General features: G+C 43.7%; 1 protein-coding gene across 2 annotated transcripts in view; it reads left to right on the top strand.

The window, feature by feature from the left end:
• Positions 1–20,834, top strand: part of LOC137650425 (dehydrogenase/reductase SDR family member on chromosome X homolog) — an 833,317-nt gene that overhangs the window by 743,172 nt on the left and 69,311 nt on the right. For both annotated transcript variants that reach the window (XM_068383662.1, XM_068383667.1), the window contains one exon: positions 16,943–17,050. In XM_068383662.1, coding sequence (XP_068239763.1) covers positions 16,943–17,050 — 108 coding nt within the window. The remainder of the gene's footprint in view (positions 1–16,942; positions 17,051–20,834) is intronic.

Genomic DNA, 20,834 nt, shown 5'->3' on the forward strand with positions numbered 1-20,834 from the left:
TCTCCAGCTCAAAAGTTTCAGTGTTTGGGAATCCACTGGGATTTACAGTCACAACTTTCCATTCCAGTAAAGAAAAGGAAAGAGATAGCGAGGTCTGTCAAGAGACTTCTAGGATCCAAACGGATATCAAGACGCGAACAGGAGAGAGTGCTGGGCTCTCTACAGTTTGCTTCAGTGACAGACCCAGTGTTACGAGCACAGATATAGGATGCAACAGGAGTCTGGAGAAGATACGCATCAAACACTCGAAGAGATCTGAGAAGACCATTACCGACTCGATTGCGATCGCTTCTCAAGCCGTGGTCCAAAGCCAAGCACCTGAAGAAATCGATACTTCTTCAGCCACCTCCACCTTCAGTCACCATCCACACAGATGCTTCAAAGGAAGGATGGGGAGGTCACTCTCACCAAAGGAAAGTCCAAGGAGCTTGGTCCAATCTATTCAAGACCTTTCATATCACATTCTGGAGGCCATGGCAGTATTTCTTACACTGAAGAAATTATCTCCTTGCCACTCGACCCACATAAGACTGGTTCTGGACAGCGAGGTGATAGTGAGATGCCTGAATCGCCAAGGGTCGAGATCACCTCAAGTCAACCAAGTGATGTTGGCTATCTTTCATCTGGCGGAAAAGAGGAGGTGGCACTTGTCAGCAGTTCACCTTCAAGGGTTCCGCAACATGACGGCGGACGCTCTATCTAGGTTCACACCGATAGTCAGAATGGTCCCTAGACGCAGGATCGTTCTCCTTCATCTTACGTCAAGTCCCGAAACTGCAGATAGACCTCTTTGCGACGAGCGACAAGAAGAAGATACATCGTTACGTGGCCGTACGAGGATCCTCTAGCGGAAGCAGTGGACGCAATGTCCCTCGATTGGAACAGATGGTCCAGGATTTACCTGTTCCCTGCATCCAACCTTCTACTGAAAGTCCTCGACAAACTGTGAGATCATTCAGGGGAACACCCGCGATAGTGGCTCACAAATGGCCAAAAAGCGTCTGGTTTCTTCTGGCGTTAGAACTACGGCGGAGTTTGTGCCGTTGCTGGATCCAGTTCTGTCTCAGCAAGTGCAGAAATCGACTGTCTTCGCTTCATCACAGAAAACCCGGAACCTTCATCTCATGATTGTCTCTCCTTAGCAGTGAAGAAAAGATTCGGGATCTCGAGAGACAGTATAAACTTTTTAGAAGAGTATAAATCCAAATCTACCAGAAGACAATATGAGTTGTCGTGGAAGAAATGGGTGTCCTTTGTCAAGGCGAAGAATCCCAAAGAAATCTCGACGGATTTCTGTTTATCTTTCTTTATTCACCTTCATGAACAAGGTCTAGCAGCCAACACGATATCCACGTGTAAGTCTGCCTTGACAAGACCCTTATTGTATGCTTTCCAGGTCGACTTCTCTAACGAAATCTTCAACAAGATTCTTAAGGCCTGCGCGAGACTCAGGCCGGCAGCGCCTCCGAAACCCATTTCATGGTCTCTGGATAAGGTTCTCCACTTCTCTTCAACGCTGAACAATGAAGATTGCTCTCTGAAAGATCTGACTCAAAAAGTTATTTTTCTATTGGCACTAGCCTTTGGGGGCCAGAGTTAGCGAAATAATGGCCCTCTCGAGAGATGAGGGTCATGTTCAATTCGTAGAAGGGGGAGAACTGAATCTTTTTCCTGACCCAACGTTTCTTGCCAAAAACGAGCTACCCGCCTAAAGGTGGGGTCCCTGGAGAATCTGCCCTCTGAAGGAAGATGTCTCTCTATGTCCAGTAGAGTTGTGGAGGATTGATTTTTGTTTGTTCCGTAACCGAAATACAAACCACACTATTTACATAGGGTATTACTTTCGGCGTAGCTGAAATGACGAGCCATTAGATTTTAACGAGGGTTAAACTACCCCCGCGCTAGTTAGCACTGGGGTAGGGGAGGGGTAGCTAGCTACCCCCCCCCCCCACACACTGGTGAGCTGCCTCACTTCACTTTTGGCTCGGACGATGGGCAGACACGTCTGTCCTGTCCTCGCTTGGCAGCCATTAATGTTTTGTCTTTACTTAATTACTTACTTTTCTTATACTTAATATATATGTAAACATTCTTATGTTTATGTATATATTTGAGTATAGAAATACAGTAAGTTTCCTTTTCAGTGTTTGTGCTGTGTGTGTGTAAGAAGTCCACTCAATTGTACAACAACATCTCCGTGTGGTCCCAGGCCCCCACGCCAAGGACTTTTGAGGTTCCTAACCTTACTAACTTAGTGGGTCAAGAGCAAGAGAGGCTCCTCTGTCCAGTTAGAGCCCTCAAAGCTTACTTGTCTCACACTAAGAATGTGAGAGGCTCTTCTTCCTCCTTGTGGTGTTCGGTGAAAGATCCGCTAAAGCCCCTTTCAAAGAACGCTTTGTCTTTTTTCCTGAGGGAAGTTATAAGAGAAGCGTATCTTTTGTGTGAGGAAGGGCACTTCAGCCTTTTAAAAGTGCAGGCTCACGAAGTGAGAGCCATTGCGACTTCGCTTGCTTATCGCAAGAACATGTCGGTCAGACAAATTATGGATGCAACGTTCTGGAGAAGCAACTGTGTTCGCCTCTCATTACCTCAGAGAGGTGAGAGTGGATTATGAGATATGCTATACCTTGGGCCCATACGTAGCTACGGCTTCTGTATTAGGCAAAGGGGTTACTACCTCCCCTCAACCTTAGTTTTTGTATATGTGTGTGTGGGTTGGTGGTTTTAATGGTTGTCTGAGGACGTCGACTTGTGGTACAGTCACCTCAGTCTAGATAGATAATTGATATCTATTCTGCAAAGGTTAGGTGGTTAGTTTTTGTAAGGTTGCAGTTTTTAATATAAGGGTAGTAGGTAGTTCTGAAGTCTAGTCAGATTGTTGGTCTCACCCCGTTGACAGACTCGATTTAGTGGTTTCAGCAAGGCAGATCCCATCCTGGCTGACACTCCTAAGGGAAAGCAACTCAAGAGGCAGGAACCTTTGAAGTCAGCTACCTTAGCAGGTAAGGAATCAAGGTGTTTTTTATCCTACAACTTTTTGTTGTTTCCCCAACGATGTTTACTGTCTATCACCCTCCTCCAAGTGTGTGAATCAGCTATATATATATATAACTGCCAGGTAAGTTCTATTCATAAAAATTGAGTTTTTATTATAGAACAAAGTTTTATGAATACTTACCTGGCAGTTATATATATATATATATTCTAAGGCCCACCCACCTCCCCTCAGGAGACAGGTCGGGCATAGATGATCTGAAGAACAGAAACCGGGAATGATTCCAAGTACCACCCTGTAAGGGTTGTTAACCACCTAACCGCACTACCACCACAAGGCGGTTGCCGTGATTTTTTAAAAATTCTGCCGAAAGTCAGACTATAGCTATATATATATAACTGCCAGGTAAGTACACTGTATTCATAAAACTTTGTTTTATCATAAAAACTCCATTATAAGGTTATGGTTTGTTTTTATGTCCTTTTTGTCTGAGTCCAGTTTTTGATAACGTAAGGGGAAAGTTTGTGTTGCGGAGACAATTGTCAGTTTAGTGTGATCCAAGGGTGTGGGGGTTGTTTTTGCAACATCCCGCCACATTATTTTGGCGCCCGAACAGGGACTGCCGAGGTGGGATTGATAGCTGGACTCTTTGACGAAGGACTGATAGGATAAGAAATTAGATTAAAGTTAATGACAATGGAAGGCAAATTAAAGGCTTTGGAGGAGGAATTGCGGCATTATAAAGAACGGGAGCAGAAGTTGATAGTTGAGAAAGAGAGGTTGCTAGAAGAGAATGAGAGGTTGAACTGTGAGAATGAGGCGATACAGAAGGAGCTTAGGGAATTAAAGGGAACTGTAGAAAGAGAGTGGAAGAGGGTGTTGAAATAAGGATGCGTGAGAATGAGGAACGGATGGAAGCTATGATGTGGCAAGTAATGGGAATAATGAAAACTTTCATGGGTGAAGGCGCAGTCGGAGGAGTGGCCTCTGCTATGGGTAAAGGGTTGATAGTGGAAGAGAAGGTTAATGTAGGTGATAATGGGAAAGGAAGTGATAGTGATAGTAATAGTGAGATTGAGGATAAGGGAATTAGTAGTAAGGATGAACAGAAATTTGATAGGAAGAATGAGAAGAAAGGTAAAAGTAATAAGAAGAGGGAAAAGAAGAAAGGTCAGGATGAGAGTGAAGATGATCATGAATGGGTGAAAGTGGTAATTGAGAAAAAGGGAAGAAAGGAATAGTTAAGGATAGGAATTTGAGTGTGGAATTAGATTCCTTATATTCTAGCGAGGAAGTAGGAAACAAGAAGGAAGGTAGCAGTGATGATAGCAGTGAGAATGAACGTGATGTGTGTAAGACTGTGTTTATGAGAGAGGTACCTCAGTGTGAAAGGTTCAATGAGCATAGCAGTAGGGATGTATATGAATTTTTCAAGGAGTATGAAAGGTATTGTCAGGATAAGTATGGTGATAGTAAGAGAGTTTGGGCTAGTGAGTTAGGAGAATATTTGACTGGGTATTTGTTGGCAATGTATGGAGTGATAATGAGTGTAGGGGATGTTGATTATGAAAGTGTGAAAAAGAGAATAATTGAGCAGGTAAAACGTTTGAAAGGGAGTGTTAGGTATAAGCGTAAGAATGATTTTGATGAGGCACGGATGAATGCAGGAGAAGCTATATCTATGTATGTATGTAGGTTGGAAACTTTAGCTAGGAAGAAGTATGGAGATGAAGGTATAAATGAGAATAAGGAGTTAATGAGGAAGTTTTTGGCGACTGTACCTGAGAATGTTGCTGAGTTTATTAATTTGACACGGAAGGAGAAAATGTGGTGGACGAAAGAAAGAATGACATGGGATGATATTTTAGTGATAGTTGAGAATTATGAGTTAGATAGGTGCATGAAAGAAAGCAAATCTGTGAGTGTAAGAACTGGAATGGAGGAAGGTGCGCCAGAATTTGTTAGTTTCAGAGATGCTGTTATGAGAGGACCGATGAGGGTAGCTGATAATGTAGTATATAGGAGTGTTAGGGCGAGTAATGTGGGAATACCTGTAAGGGCAAATGAAGGGTTTAGGCAATGGAATCAGGTTTGGAGAGGTAGGAGTGCTAGTGTGCAGCGAGGTAGGTCAGGTAGTTGTGTCAATGAAGAGAAGTGTTATAGGTGTGGGAAAGTAGGGCATAAAAAGAATGAGTGTAGATGGGCGTTTGGAGCATGTTTCGGGTGTGGAGAGACAGGGCATCATATTAGTGAGTGTAAGAAAGAGATATGGGTTAAATGTTATCGGTGTGGTATGACTGGGCACATAGCGAGTGGATGTCGGAGTGGTAATTGTGGTATGGTCATTATGCTAGAATATGTGCAAGGAGCCGCGGGGTAAGTGTACTGAATGTGGTGTAGATGGGCATGTAGCTAGAGTATGTAGGAAGAAGGGATTAAGTCAGCCAGGATGTTCGGGAAACTAGAGTGAAAGAGGGTTCAGCCGGGTGAGTCTTCGAGTGTGTGCAGAGTGAATGTGATGCATGTTCGTGAAGGTTTACTACATGAAGACGTGATGGGTGAAAGAGCTTGTGACGGCATGAGTGCAAAAGTAAATTTTAATGGAATAGAGCTAGTTGGTCTGATTGATACTGGTTGTGGTGTTGATTTAATGTTTAGGAATGCGTACGATAAGGTAAGGGATGTTTTTGAATTTAGAGGGTGTAAAGGTGAAGTGAAAGGTATCGGTAATTTAAGTATGTCTGTGCAAGGAAAGTTACGTGAAAATGTCATGATTGGGGGGCTGATGATGGAAGATAATGATTTTTATGTGGTTGAGGGAGTAAATGACAAATATGATGTGTTGTTAGGTTATAACTTCTTGAAAAAATGTGGTATGATTGTACATCCTAGTGTAAATAAGATAGAGATGAAAGTTAAGGGTAAATTTTGTGGGGAATTTTATTTGAATGAAGATGGTAGTGTATGTACGAAGGTATGGAAAAGTGGGCCGTTAATAGCGAAAAAAGGTGTTAAATTGTCAAGAGATGCGAGTGAGGTTGTCAGTGTAAAAGTTGCATGGCCGAATAGTCTGGGAATTGCCAATAGTGACAATTGTGAATATGTAATGGAAGGTACGGAAGCAATTAATTTAGTGAAAACAAGTGTGCATGTGTATTATGGTATTTTGAATTTGCAGGAGCCGAAGGTGTATGTGAGCTTGTTGCAGACTGTAAGGAGGAAGAGAATATAGGGTATACGTGAGGGTGATTGCATGGGATGTATGTATACTTTAGTCAATGTAGATGATGAAAGGTATGTTAAATTGAGACATGTTATGACAGGTAAGATAAAGCAGGATGACGATTGGGATTATGAAAGTTTGAAAGGAAGAATTAATGTAGATGAGAATATGTCAGGGAGAAAGGGAACAATTGTATAGGATGTTATGGGATAGATGGAGAGTTTTGAGTCATGGTGACGAGGATTGTGGGTGGTCAAAGCTGCCTGAATTTAAGATACAGTTGTTCTTAGTAATGATACCCCTATATATCAGCGTCCCCGACATTTTTCTCTGCCTATTGCCAGAGAAATAGAAGAGCAGTGCCAGGAGTTAGAGCAAATGGGTGTAATAGAGAGGAGTGAGAGTGCCTGGAATAGCCCTATTGTACCTGTAAGAAAGCAGGATAAAAGTTTACGTGTGTATTGATTATGGGAACGTGAATGAAGTAACTGTTAAAGAACATTTCCCAATGAATGTAGTGTCTGACTGTGTGTATAAGATGCATGGTATGAAAGTTTTTACAAAGTTAGATTTAGTTAGGGGCTATTACCAGATGCCTCTGGCAGAGGAGAGCAGGCCCATTACGGCATTTTCGAGTAGTAACTGTCACTATCAATTTAGAAGACTAAGTTTTGGCCTTGCTAATGCGCTGCTGCCTTTCAGAGGGCGATGAATGTTGTTTTGGCTGGGTTTGATCGACAGAAGGTGACTGTTTTTATAGATGATATTTTGATTGCGAGAGAGACTTGAGGAACATATGCAGTTGCTTGAAGCAGTATTAGAACGGTTGATAGAAGTTGGTGTGAAAGTTAAGTTTGAATAGTGTACATGGTTGGCCGGGGAGGTGGAATTTCTTGGGCATGTGGTGAGTGAATCGGGTATAAGGAAGAGTGATAAGTTTTTGAGTAAGGTGAGAGAATTACCACGTCCTCATACAGTGCGTGAGTTGAGAGGTTTTCTTGGGTTGATTGAATTTGGTTGGAAGTTTGTCAGAGATTGTTCGGGAATAGGGAAGCCTTTGAATGAGTGGACAGGTAAGAGAAATAGTACGAGACTGAAATGGGATGAGCGTATGATTGAAGCATTTGAAAAGTTGAAAGTAGAGGCTGCGAGAGACGTCACTTTGGCCTTTCCCGACTATAGTGAGCATGCGAGTATGTTAGAGTTATATACGGATGCTAGTGGCATTAGTATGGGTGGTTGCTTGGTTTAAATGCAAAGAATAAATGGAGATGAACAGTTGAGAGTGATGGCGTATGTAAGTAAAGCATTTAATAAAGCTGAGCGAAAGTATTCCACGATTGAAAGGGAGTTGGCTGCGATAAGGTTTTATGTGAAAGCGTTGAAGACATTTTTGTATGGTGTGAAATTTATTGTGCGTACTGACCATCGGCCCGTAGTGTACAAGATTAGGAAAGAGTCTGTGAATGCTAGGGTTGCGAGGACAATAGAGGATTTGAATGAATTTGACTTGAAGCTAGAATATGTAACTGGGAGTAAGAACGTGATAGCAGATGCGATGTCAAGAATGCATGATAAGATAGAAGATAGTAGCGAAAATGATAGTAATTTTGAAAGGTTGCCGGAAGATTTAGTGGTGGTACAAAGTTTTGAAGGGAATGACATGGTATATAAATGTATTTTGAGTGAGTTGAATAAGTTGAAATTGAAGGGTTTGAATAGGGATATACCTGCTAGTGTAGATGAGCTTAGAATGAGTGTTAGGAATGAAGTATCGAAGGAAATGGCATATAAGGAGGAGGATAGTGTTCTTGAGGGTGAATTGTTATCAAAAGTATTGTTGGTAGTAAGTATGTTGTATGGTGTCACTTTTTATTTGTATTTTGGGTGGAATCGTCCAATGCAGTACCGAGCAAATAAGGAGACTGAAAGGGAGTATATATTGAGGTTACAATGTAATGAAAGATGTTGCAAGTTGTTGAGTGAGAAGGAGGATTGTCCGAGTAACTTGAATCTGAGTGGTATGAGCATGGAAGATAGCGAAGATGAGCATAGGTGTGACAAGAATGACCCTATTGAGTAAATATTTGTATGCATGGTGTAAAAGGAAGAATGATGACTTATGTGTGTATAAATGAGAATGAATACTGTAGTTTAATTGATAAAGGTGCACAAGTGTCATTAGTGAATATGTCTGTTATCAAGGAAATAGACTGGTACAATTGGGAGGTGAAAAGGCAATGTACGAGTGTGAGAATTCATTGGATACGTAAAGGAAGTTTGCTAGTTTAGGAAGAAGTGCGTTTGAAAGTAAAACTGGGAAGTATGGAGGTGGAACATAATTTCATTGTAATGGGAGAGAATGAGATGCCTAGTTGTTTTTTGATAGGAATTGATTTTTTAAGATTGCATGATCTATCAGTTGATATTGGTAGTGGTTTGCTTCTAAAGAATGGATGTGAAGTAGTCGTGATAGAAGATAATAGCGTGTTTATGGCGAATTTTGTTGGCATGGTTGATATTACGAGGAGTGAGGATGATCTATTGACTAAAGAGGAGGTGGAAGAAATGCAAGATGAATGTTTGGAAATTAAAAGGTTACGTGAATGTATGTTGAATAGTATTGAGGTAGAAGAATGGCCTTCTGATTTAGAGGTGTATAAGAAAGTTAGTGAGAGACTTATTGTGTGTAAGAATATTGTTTATTTTCTACATAAAGGAATGGATTAAGATATATATATTCCTGTGTTTCCAATGCATGCAGCTGTAAGTATGTTTATGTTAGTGCATGACAGATATGGGCATATGGGTAAGAATAAATTGTGGGAATGCATGCGTGAGAGATTGTTTACACCTGGGTTGAGTCAGATATGTAAGGATGTAGCGACTACGTGTGAAGATTGCCAGAAAGGGAAGTATCAGAGAGTGCATGCTAATGCGCCTGTTTTGAGATTACGTATGAAAGAACCATTTGAGATGTTTGTGATTGATTGTGTTTCATTGCCTGTGACTGCAAGGGGACACGTGGGAATGATTATTATGGTAGGTCACATGAGTAAGTTTACGTATGCAGTGCCTATAAAGAATAAAAGGAGTGAGACTGTTGCAAGAATGGTTGGTCAAGTGATGTTGCCGATGTGTGTGTGTAAGCCTACTAGAATGTTAAGTGATAATGGCCCTGAGTTTGTTGAATGGGAGTTTGAGCAGATGTTAAGAGAATGGGGTATTGAACAAGTGTATTCGACTCCTTATATGCCAAGTGCGAATGGGTTGACTGAAAGGACTGTAAGAACATTAACTGAAATTTTGCAAATGATGAGTACATGTGATAATGATTGGGATTTGTATGTTGGTAGAGCGTTGTGGGCTTATAATGCAACAGTGCATAAGAGTACGGGTATGTCTCCATGTAAGTTTGTGTTAAATTTTGAAAAGATAGTAAGACCGAGGTTGGGTCGGAGAATGATAGAGATGTGTGGAGGAAAGCAAATGAGAGGTTTGAAAGCTTTAAAGTTGGTGAGAGAGTGATGAAAGAAGTAATTGAAAAGAGTAGAAGGAATGTAAATAAGGTGCGTGATTAGTTTGAAGGCCCATATGAGGTGTTAGAAGTTGGTTCGAGTGGATTAAGTTATGTTTTGGGTAAGTTGTGTGTGGATGGTTAGTGTGGAAAGAATTAGGGCACACCACAATCAATTGCGTAAATGGAAGGAGGTACCTGAGTATATCCAAGAGAATGGGATGAGTAAATGGTTGGAAAGGAACAAGTGTGAAACTAGTATGTATGAGGAATTAGGTCTAGAAGGTAAACAGTTGGTGTTAGTAGACTATATGAAAAGGAAGAATACGAGAACTTTAAGTAAGGATGAAAGAAGGGGAAATTTTATAAGTAAAAGTGAGAATAGAAATAAGTATGATAAAGGTTAAATGTGCAAGTGTGTATGGAAGATAAATGTATTAATACAGATGAATCATGGCTGAGTATGAATGATACTTATAGTGTGTGTGGCTTTTCCTTAGATGATGTAAAAGAAAGGATGACGAATGCGAGAATGAGAGATAGGAGAATGATAAGTAGCATGAATGAATCTTTTGCTAAAGTTGAGAATGTAGGGGTTGTTTTTGCAACATCCCTCCACAGAGTGCTTAAAGGTCTATCTTCCTAGGACTTTAGACTTTAGGGGAGGACAGCTTTTTAAGGGAGAAACCTCAGGTTCGAATTTGTCTCTGAGACAACTAAGGGTGAAGATCACCTACTTTATTCGCAGAGTGGATCCGGACAGTACACCCACAGGTCATGATCCAAGAAAAATTGCCTCATCCCTGAACTTTTTCAATAATATGAATTTTGAACACCTTCGCTCGTACACTGGCTGGAAGTCATCCAGAATATTTTTTAAGCATTACGCGAAGCAGGTAGAGGAATTGAAGAGGTCTGGGGTGGCAGCAGGTAGTGTTCTTAAGCCTGTTGCCTAGTTTTGCAAGGAACAGTGAAATTAATTGGGACGATTAATTTATGGGTGTGTGTGTGGTCCCTGGACGGTACAACATACTAAGTGAAAGGCTACTAAGGTGTCCTTACGGACTGATCCATGTACAAAGTTGAAATAAGCATAATGTGTCATGCGTTTCTACGCAAGTGTGAGTAGACAGTAATGACAGAAATTAATGAAAATTTATTAACATTTTCGTTTTCAAGGGGCAGTAATATGTTTCCTTTTCAGATGAAACAAGTATTTTCCGTATTACTGTTATCTTTATGGTTCAATTTATTTTTGTCCACATTTTATATCTCTCTATAAATGTTGATTGATCTATATATTTATTGTTGTCAATAAACTAGTTTTAAATGAACTTTCGTCTTTTTCGCCCCAGGTTCATTTTTATGAGAAATACATTGAGCATTACACTTTATCCTTTGGATACTGTTTGAGAATAAAAGAAAATCTTGATTTGTTTCGTAACTGGAATATAAACCACGCTATTTAATAGGGGTATTACTTTCGGCGTAGCTGAAATGACGAGCCATTAATTTTTGAGACAGGCTCCTTCACCTCCTCAGACTATTTCTCCTTCCCTGTCGGACGAGTACTTCCCGTCCTCAGGGGAATCAGGTGAGGTGAGACGTTCCCCCATCGCACCAATGGGGGAAACCCCATCTCGCGCTGAGAAGTCTTCCCGAGTAGGGGCTGGAAAGAATTTGCCACCATCTATGTTGGAGTCCATCATCCTTCCCAGGAAGGAATCGAAGACTCGAAGACGGTACCTAAGTCCTCTACAAGACCTAGGACGGAGCCAACTAGCCGCTCGGAGGACGTCCGCGAGTCTCCCCAAGAAGAGCCTTTGGAGACAGGAGACTTCGCTGCAAGTCCATCGTCAGGAGGAGAACTACAAGAGTCAGAGCATGCGTTTTGGCAAGTTCTGACTAATGAGGGCTCTCAATGGGTTTGCCGACCAGAGATCCCCCCTCGAGAGGGCAAGGACACGGTCTTCGACTGCGTATTTGGCGCTCAAAAACCTTCCAAGGCTAGTGCGACTCTGCCCTGGTCTCAGGGGGTTAAGAGTACCAGGGGCAAGATCGCTGTACAGCTCTGAGAGTTGTGCTCCTCCAACTGTTCCAGTACCGGCAACAAGCTTCTCCCACCTCCTCACGTACAGGAAAGGAGGTACTTCGAGATCTTGGAGGAGCCTTGGTTAGCTCTTCCTCTCCACCATTCGTTAGAAGAGCTTACCAGGGGAGTCCCTCTTCAGAGACTCTTCAACCGGCAGGTCTCGTTCTCGGCAAACGAGATCATTAACCAGGAGAAGTTTGCGAAGTGTGCTATGCAGGCCACTTCGTGGTTTGACATCTGGTTAGAGACCTTAGGTATCCTGATACGCTCTGAGGATTTCTCCAAAGAACGTACCAGGAAAGCTATGGAGACGTTCCTCCTCTCAGGCACTCGCACGATTGAGTTTCTGGCCCACCAAGTCTCGAACTTGTGGGCAAACACCATCCTGAAACTACGGGATGCGGTGGCTGAGAGGTTCCATCAGAAGGTCCCTAGCACCGAGATCAATAGGCTCAGACATTCATCCTTAGAAGGAACGAACTTGGTTGAGCCTAAGGGTGTGGAATAGGCCGCTGAGAGGTGGAGGAAGTTCCACCAAGACTCCCTCCTGCATAGGGCTTTGACATCTAAGCCCTACAAGCCTCCAGCACCCCAGCAGTCCCGTCCGACCAAGACTACGAAACCAACGGCAAAAGCGAAGACAGTGGTGTCTAAGCCCTTTCCTGTCAAGGATAGGAAAGGCAAAAAGTCGTCCCGAGGAGGTAAGTATCCTAGAGGGAGCAGCCGAGGCCGCAAACACTAGGATTGGCAGTCCCCCTGCATGTCCACCAGTGGGGGGATGCCTACAAAGTTGCGCAGACAGGTGGCAGCAACTCGGGGCCGATTCCTGGACGATTTCCGTAATCAGTCAGGGATATCGCGTCCTGTTCACAACATCTCTACCTTCCCTGACGACGAATCCAGTGTCATTGAGCTCCCTTGCCATGGGATCAGCAAGGGGGCAAGCCCTTCGGGCAGAAGTCCAGACCCTGTTGAAGAAGGGCGCTCTCCAAGAGGTCCTCAACGGGTCTCCAGGCTTCTTCAGTCGACTCTTGTAAAGAAGACGTCTGGAGGCTGGAGACCAGTCATCGACCTCTCAGCCCTGAACAATTTTGTCAAGCAAACTCCATTCAGCATGGAGACGGCAGACACGGTCAGACTAGCAGTGAGACCACAAGACTTCATGTGTACACTGGATCTAAAGGACGGCTACTTCCAGATTCCAGTCCATCCGTCTTCAAGGAAATACTTAAGATTCAGCCTAGACAACAAAGAGTACTAGTTCAAGGTGCTGTGTTTCGGTCTCTCCACAGCACCACAGGTTTTTACCTGAGTGTTCACCCTATTATCTTCGTGGGCACACAGGATCAGCATCCGTCTCCTCCGTTATCTGGACGACTGGTTGATCCTAGCAGACTCGGTGTCATCCCTTCTTCAACACCGAGACAAACTTCTGAGACTTTGCCAGGATCTGGGGACCATGGTAAATCTTGAGAAGTCCTTTCTGCTTCCCACTCAAAGACTGGTATATCTAGGCATGATTATAGACACCAATTTCCACAAAGCCTTCCCATCAGACGACAGGATAGCAAGGCTGAGGAAGGTCACAAGCCCTTTTCTCAAGACGAGAAGAACTTCCAGCCCAATTGTGGTTACGTCTCCTCGGTCACCTTTCATCATTGGCTCGTCTAGTTCCCAACGGTCGCCTCAGGATGAGATCCCTCCAGTGGGGACTCAAGTCCTGGTGGAATCAAGGCTACGATTCCCCGGACACCCTGATCCCTATGGGACCTGCGGGACGGACGGACCTCCAGTGGTGGGTGACAGACGAGAACCTACGAAGAGGAGTGGATCTTCTTGTCCTCCCCCCGGATTTGATGCTGTTTTCGGACGCTTCAAAGAAAGGGTGGGGGGCCCACGTACTGCACCACACGACCTCAGGCCTGTGGTCAGAATCAGAAAAGTACCTCCATATAAATCTCCTAGAGATGAAGGCTGTCTTTTTGGCCCTTCAACAGTTCCAACAATACTTGGCGGGTCACTCTGTGGTGGTTTTGAGCGACAACACCACAGTAGTGGCTTACATCAACAAACAAGGAGGTACCTTTTTGAAGCAGCTATCCCATCTTGCAGTAGAGATACAGAGATGGGCCGAAGCCCACTCGATTCCACTATCGGCACGCCTCATTCCAGGTAAAAGGAATGTGCTCACCGACAATCTGAGCAGAGCGTCTCAGATAGTGAGTACCGAGTGGTCTTTGGATCATCTAGTAGCCAGCAAAGTCCTGACTTTGTGGGGTTCTCCGACTGTGGATCTGTTTACAACAGCATTGAACTTCAAGCTTCCGCTGTACTGCTCCCCAGTCCCGGAGCCCAAGGCTCTCTAGCAAGTTGCTTTCCAACAACGGTGGAACAACATCGACGTTTACGCCTTTCCCCCCGTTCTGTCTGATGAGGAGGGTGCTCAACAAGACCAGAACATCGGTCAATCTCTCAATGACCCTCATAGCTCCGCTATGGCATCACACGGAATGGTTTCCGGACCTTCTGCAACTCCTAACGGAGCTATCGAGAGAACTCACTCCACGGCACAAGCTGCTGAGACAACCACATGCCAACATCTTCCACAAAGCCGTAGCTTCACTACGACTTCACGCCTGGAGACTATCCAGCATCTCCTTGCTGAGAGAGGATTTTTGCAGCAAGTTGCTGTCAGGATGTCTGGACATCTGCGAAAGTCATCTGCAGCAGTCTACCAGGCAAAGTGGAAAGTCTTCTGTGGATGGTGTCGTGGAAGGGGTATCTCTCCACTCAATGCCACTATTCCAACAATAGCGGAGTTCCTCGTGTATTTGTAAGAAGAAATGCGCCTTTCAGTCTCGGCAGTTAAAGGCTATCGCTCAGCCTTAAGTCTAGCCTTCAGGTTGAAAGGAATGGACATATCTTCATCACTGGAACTTTTTCTACTCATACGTAGTTATGAACTTACCTGCCCTCAGTCGGAAGTGAGACCACCTCCATGGAACGTGGTTCGAGTTCTCAGGTCTCTTAAGAGACCTCCCTATGAGCCATTACGCCAGGCATCAGATCGCCATCTAACCTGGAAGACAGTGTTCCTACTTGCTTTGGCTTCCGCCAAGCGTGTTAGCGAACTTCATGGTCTCTCGTATGACATCGCCCATTCAAGGGGATGGGGGGAGGTAACGTTCAGCTTCGTCCCTGAGTTTATTGCTAAGACTCAGAATCCGGGAGTAGCGGATCCTCGGTTCGACTCCTTCCAGATTTCTAGTCTTCGTTCTGTAACAGATGACCCAGACCACCTCTTACTATGCCCAGTAAGGAGTTTAAGGCTATATCTTAAAAGAACAGCTGCAGTCCGTCCTCATGTGCCAGCATTATTCTTCAGCACAGGGAGGACTAAGAGGAGGGTCACCAAGAACACCATCTCAGCATGGATTCGTAGGGTGATTCATCTGACCTTGAATCCAGATCCTCCTCCGTCACGTCGCCCTAGAGCACATGATGTCAAGGGCATAGCTACGTCCCTGGCCTTCAAAAGAAATTTTTCAGTGACGCAGGTTCTTCAAGCTGGGGTGTGGAAGCGTCAGACAACCTTCACAGCCCACTACCTGCAAGACGTGACCCACAGGAGGCTCAATACGTTCTCTATCGGTCCTGTGGTGGCTGCACAACAGCTGGTTTAAAACCTCAAGCTCCTTATTAGACAAGTAGCGTAAGGTTGAGGGCATTGTTACCCGGTTTTAGTCTGCATGAATGAAAAGGTTTGACTGTCCCTTATTCTTTTCTTCATCATCCCCTCTCTTGGGGAAAGCAGCATCCTGGGTTCTCTGCATAGCTGACCTCAAACCACTGCAGGTAAACCATGTTCCCTTGTGTTCCTAGTATTAAGTTAATACTCTCACGTCCCCATACCCTGACAAGGTGGTATTGGGAAAGTCCTAGTCTACAAGTTTCCATCTAAAGAACTTCAGATCAACTTCCTAGGACGAGTCGCACTTCATTATACCTTCACACACAGCTTGCGTAGGCTGCAGTCCTTGCGTAGGCTGCAGTCCTTGCATAGGCCGCAGTCCTTGCGTAGCAAGGTTCTAGCCAGGTGCAGGGACTCCTTATTTCGTGGGTGCTGACACACTCAAATAACGAGTCCCCGGGCAAAGCCAAAAGCCAGTACTGGCTGGGACGTCTGCCCTTCCTAATGGGTGAGTCACCCTTATTAGATAGCGTGGTTTGTATTTCAGTTACGGAACAAATGACAAATTCGTAGATAATTTGTGTTTTTCCTAACTATACAAACCTTAGCTATTTAATCAAACTTGCCCGCCAGCCCTATCCCCCTTGATGTCCTACCTCCAAGCAAAGTGAGCTCAAGCACAGGTGTGTGTGTGAGGGGGGGTCGGGTAGCAGGCTACCCTACCCTACCCCCGCTAACTAGGGGGGGGGGTAGTAAACCCTTGTTAAATTTTAATGGCTCTTCATTTCAGCTATGCCGAAAGTAATACCCCTATTAAATAGCTAAGGTTTGTATAGTTAGGAAAAATACAAATTATCTACGAATTTGTCATTTTGAGAAGCCCTCACTTCGTAGCTAGCCTGGTGATTTTCAGGTAAACTTCACCAAAATGATCATTTCATAGCCCTCCCTCACTCACCCCCTTTTTTAGGATTTTCTATGAATCTATTTTCATGAAGATGCCTTTATTTAGAATCATCAAAGTATACTGTAATCTGGGGAGTAGAGCATACTCTGTATGTGTATGCCAAAAGGGTAACCCTGGGTACAATATTAAAAATGGAAATTTGTTATATTTTTTATTAGATACATACAGCTACGATACTAGAACTAATGTGAAACTCAGGGAGAAGTATTAAAATGATAAATTTACTTTATAAATTATGTTGTGTAAATTGCAATGGCACACAAAGTTCAATATACTGTAATGTATTTATGTCCCCTAAATAAAAGGAAGTAAAGTTTTTCTTTATAATAAGTGACACTTCTCATGTAACAAATCATTTTTGTGAATTTTTTATTTAGTATGTAACAGAAAAATTATTGTGCATTAAGAGTTTTTAAGTTTTACATCTTTTTACATAATTTTATTGCTATCTTTAAAGGTGTCGGTCCACAGAATGGGCGTGTAGCAATTGTTACAGGCGGCGGTAGAGGGATTGGTCTTCAAACTGTAAAGCAGTTTCTTATTCAAGATATGACTGTGATAATAGGTAATTTGTAAGTCTGTTGATTGTTGATTATTTCTATGAACCTCCCCTGATTTTTATTTGTTCCTACACTACATACAAACCATTCTCCTTTATTAAGGACGATGTTTCTGTGTTAGCTGTATATGGTCCTTAGAATTGTTTAAAGAGTAGTGAAACTAGTGGTGGAGGGTGTGGGTGAGAAGCTCTGCCCCCCTAGGGGCACCAGTCTGAAAGCTTTCAATTTAGTTTCGCCCGCTGACTGGTACGGATGTACTGTCAGATCGTAATCGAACATTTTATTTTCTTTTTCTTTTGCAGGAAGTGAATGCTGGTGGTTGGATTGGAATGAGAGTTAAGCAAGTTTCATATTTTCTGGGGAAAGGGTGGATGTTGCATCTAGTAAATCCACACTTCCTCTGTGGTTCTTGTAGAGGCATGGTTCTTCACAATCATTCTCATTTTCTGAGTAAAGCTCTTGGCCTGAAGGGAAAGAAGCAAGCTAAGCCTTTGTCGGTGTCTGTCTTAGCAACGCCTCAAAAGACACCGAAGAGGTCTTTTGCTGCTTCGGCATTCTCAGTGGGTGCGTGTGATGCCACTGCCCCTGGGCATACCCCCCTGTTTCGGTCCCTGGGGAGTATGCATTATGAGCAAGGAGCCCATGGATCTGCATCTGAGGGCTTTTCATGTTTTAATGGTGTGGAATACCACCAGTTTTCAACACACCCCATTGGAAGCTGGAAGTCTTCACCTGTCCTGTTGTGTAAATCAGCCCAGCTCCCACATAGGACAGTAAGCATCTCATCTTTGGTAATTTGTAGATGTAAGTCTGGAATGATTTGTAGAGTGACTGGCTCATCGCCGTCACTTATCTGTTCTCCCTTTTGGCGACAAATCAGTTGAAACGTTATGTGCTGGATTGGACCTGATGCTAAGTTACACTTCAAAGCTGCATTCTTTATCACTTAAGAAGTATCTCCTTCATCCTCCCTAAATGAGGGGGAGGATGGTGGAATTTATACCAACCCACTGATAGTCTTCAAGGTATTTTATTCCAAACTGATTCCCCTTCAGGGGGCAAGCCCCTCTTCATTTGACCGACTACATAACTCCATGTACAGTCTAGGTTGTATCAGTCTTCTCATTCTTATGAAAGAAAGTTAGGAGGTTGCCGGAGTGACTGCTTTACTCCTGTACTGGACCAGGAAGTTGGTCACTTCCAGGGGAGAAAAAGAATGATCCATTTAAGGGGGGGGGGGCTTCCAATAAACCAAGCCGTTAGTGTCCCTACTAGAGGATAATGGTTTGTGTCTCGTAGGAATAATTCACAAATTTTGAAAATATTTATTTTTCTTAGCTACTAAAAATACAAACTACTTGAAAAATTTTGGGCATTGCTTCTTCACTAGAAGATTTATTTATTGACATGTACCCCAAAAATTAGAAAATTTCCTAATTCTTTTTTATTTTTCCTGTAATAAAGTAATGAGACACTATTGGTTAGTGATAAAAGCAAAGTAGTGAATCACGAGAGGCTCTTTGTTATTTCAGTCTCTTTGTTGCATTAGTTTGACAACCATCTTTAATATTGAAGTCCTTCAGATTGTTAGAGATTTAATTGTTTTCGTTCATTTAAAGATCTCACTGAATTTGTTTTCTCTTTTTTGTGTCTCATGCCACTGACAGTATTGTGATTTAGATAGCCATTGTAAGGAGTGCAAAAGCCTCGTTGTACCTTGGAAAAGCATTTTTCAATGGTTGCTGAGCTTTGTGCTAAGGAAACTTGCTTTTAGTTCAGGGGATAATCTGGAGAAGACTAGGCTGTTGGTTTTAGTGGGGATGATGACTAAATGATATGCCTGCACTATAATCTAATACACTGCTCTTAACCAGCCAAGTTTTGATATGAATGATCTTCTAAAGCTCTTAACTTCATTTGTTAATAGCAGAAGGTCAGTTGGCTTTTTTTTTAGGTAGTAAGTTTATTCTTACCTGCCTTGTTGCTAACCCTAACATGACTTCTCAAGTCAAGTCTAGTGGTAGTAGTGTTGCATTCAATAAGAGTTCTGAATGTTTACTGCCCCTTACAGTCGAAATCCTCTTGCAGAGCCTCAGATTCGTAGTTACTTGAGAACCTTCTGCTGCTACAGTATATCCTTTTTTTCCCACAGTCTTCGTCAGTCTCTAGATATATAGTGTGCGAGTCAGAAGGCTGAGTTAGTAGTCTGGATCCTTATGTCTTTACACTCACTAAAATGAATGCTCTTATGAAACCTCAAATTTTATTTTTGGGCTCAGGCCATGTCATCCTGATGGAAGGTTCCTTTAAGTAGCTTCCTAGGGTATATTTGACTACAGTGATATTCCCAGAGAATTTAACTTAAGGTCTCCAGAATTCTAACTCCTGGTGCGAATATCCTTTAAAGTTTCCTTTGTTCCGTAACTGACATACAAACCACGCTATTTAATAGGGGTATTACTTTCGGCATAGCTGAAATGACGACCCATTAGAATTTTAACGAGGGTTTACTACCCCATCGCTAGTTAGCGGGGTAGGGTAGGGTAGCTTGCTACCCCCCCCCCCCCCCACACACACCCACACCTGTGCTTGAGCTCACGTTGCTCTCGGCTCGGATGGTAGACGGATGTGTCCTCTCTAATCCTCGCCTCGCTCTTGGCAGCCTTTAATGCTTTTTTGCTTTTTCTTTGACAGGTTTGAGTGTGAAGTTGGCCTCTGCGATTATGCGCACCTGTCCTGGATTACCCGACCGCCCCTGCAGAACATTCATGGCGGCGGTAGGGACAGACCCTCACACCCTTTGCCCTTACTTTAGAGGCCAACAGTTTGATAGTGGTAATAAGTGTGGTGAGTGTAGGGAGTGGTCTACCTCCCAGTGGGAGAGGTTTTCTTGGCGACGTAAGAAGAAGTCCAGGCGGGATATTTCTCCTTCGAAGTTTTCTTTGAAAGGAGATAATCCCAAGGACTCTTCTTCCATTGCAAAAACCTCCTCCGAAGCTCCTGCTCGATCAGTCCCTTTCGAAAAACCTTCGAGTGGTAGCATAGACCGTGGTTCTGTTTCCCAAACTCGGGGTTCGAGAGATGGTGTTGCCTCCCCTAGCGAGGCAGCTCCACCTCTCCCCCGGGGGGAGGATATATCATTAACTAATTTGTTTCAGCTTTGATCTTCCTTGGGGCTCGAGGGTTCGCCCTCCAAGGAAGCTCTACTTGACATCATCCGATTTGGTGCCGCTGTCAAGCAATCGCCGACTTTGGCAGAGGTTGATCCTCTGTCTATTGTCGACATTGTGGTGTCAGAGGTATCCAATGCGGTATCTCCTAATATTTCTGCCTCTTCACATCCCTCAGTAGCTGAAGGCTTAGTTTCTCCCATTCCTGCTCAACCTACGAGGGAGGAACTAAGTCCAACAGTCTCTCCTGCCGGTGATTCTCCCCCTCGGGGGAGTTCACTTACAGAGACTCCTCTTCGGAGAACTGCAGAAGGTCAGCTTGCTGATCCTACGGCCCCCAGAGGGCGCATCCGTCGCAAGGCTCGCCTTCCTCTTCGCCGGAGAGGCCTTCCTTCACCTTATAAAGCGGTGAGGAGGCACCTCTTCGGTTCATCATCGTTGTTGCAGTCCGCTGCAGAGGAGCCTCGTTAGCGTTCACCGACTGTTCCTGCTATGGTCCTGGACCTCTCAGCGGATCATTCGCGATCCCTTTTGGTGGATGGTCATCCTTTCAAAGGGCATGCCGATCTTCCACCCGACAGACCTGCTGACCTGTCATCGCCGTTCCTGGCAGCTTATG

Source organism: Palaemon carinicauda, chromosome 1 (genome assembly GCF_036898095.1).
Source record: "Palaemon carinicauda isolate YSFRI2023 chromosome 1, ASM3689809v2, whole genome shotgun sequence".
In the NCBI taxonomy this organism is placed as follows: Eukaryota; Metazoa; Arthropoda; class Malacostraca; order Decapoda; family Palaemonidae; genus Palaemon; species Palaemon carinicauda.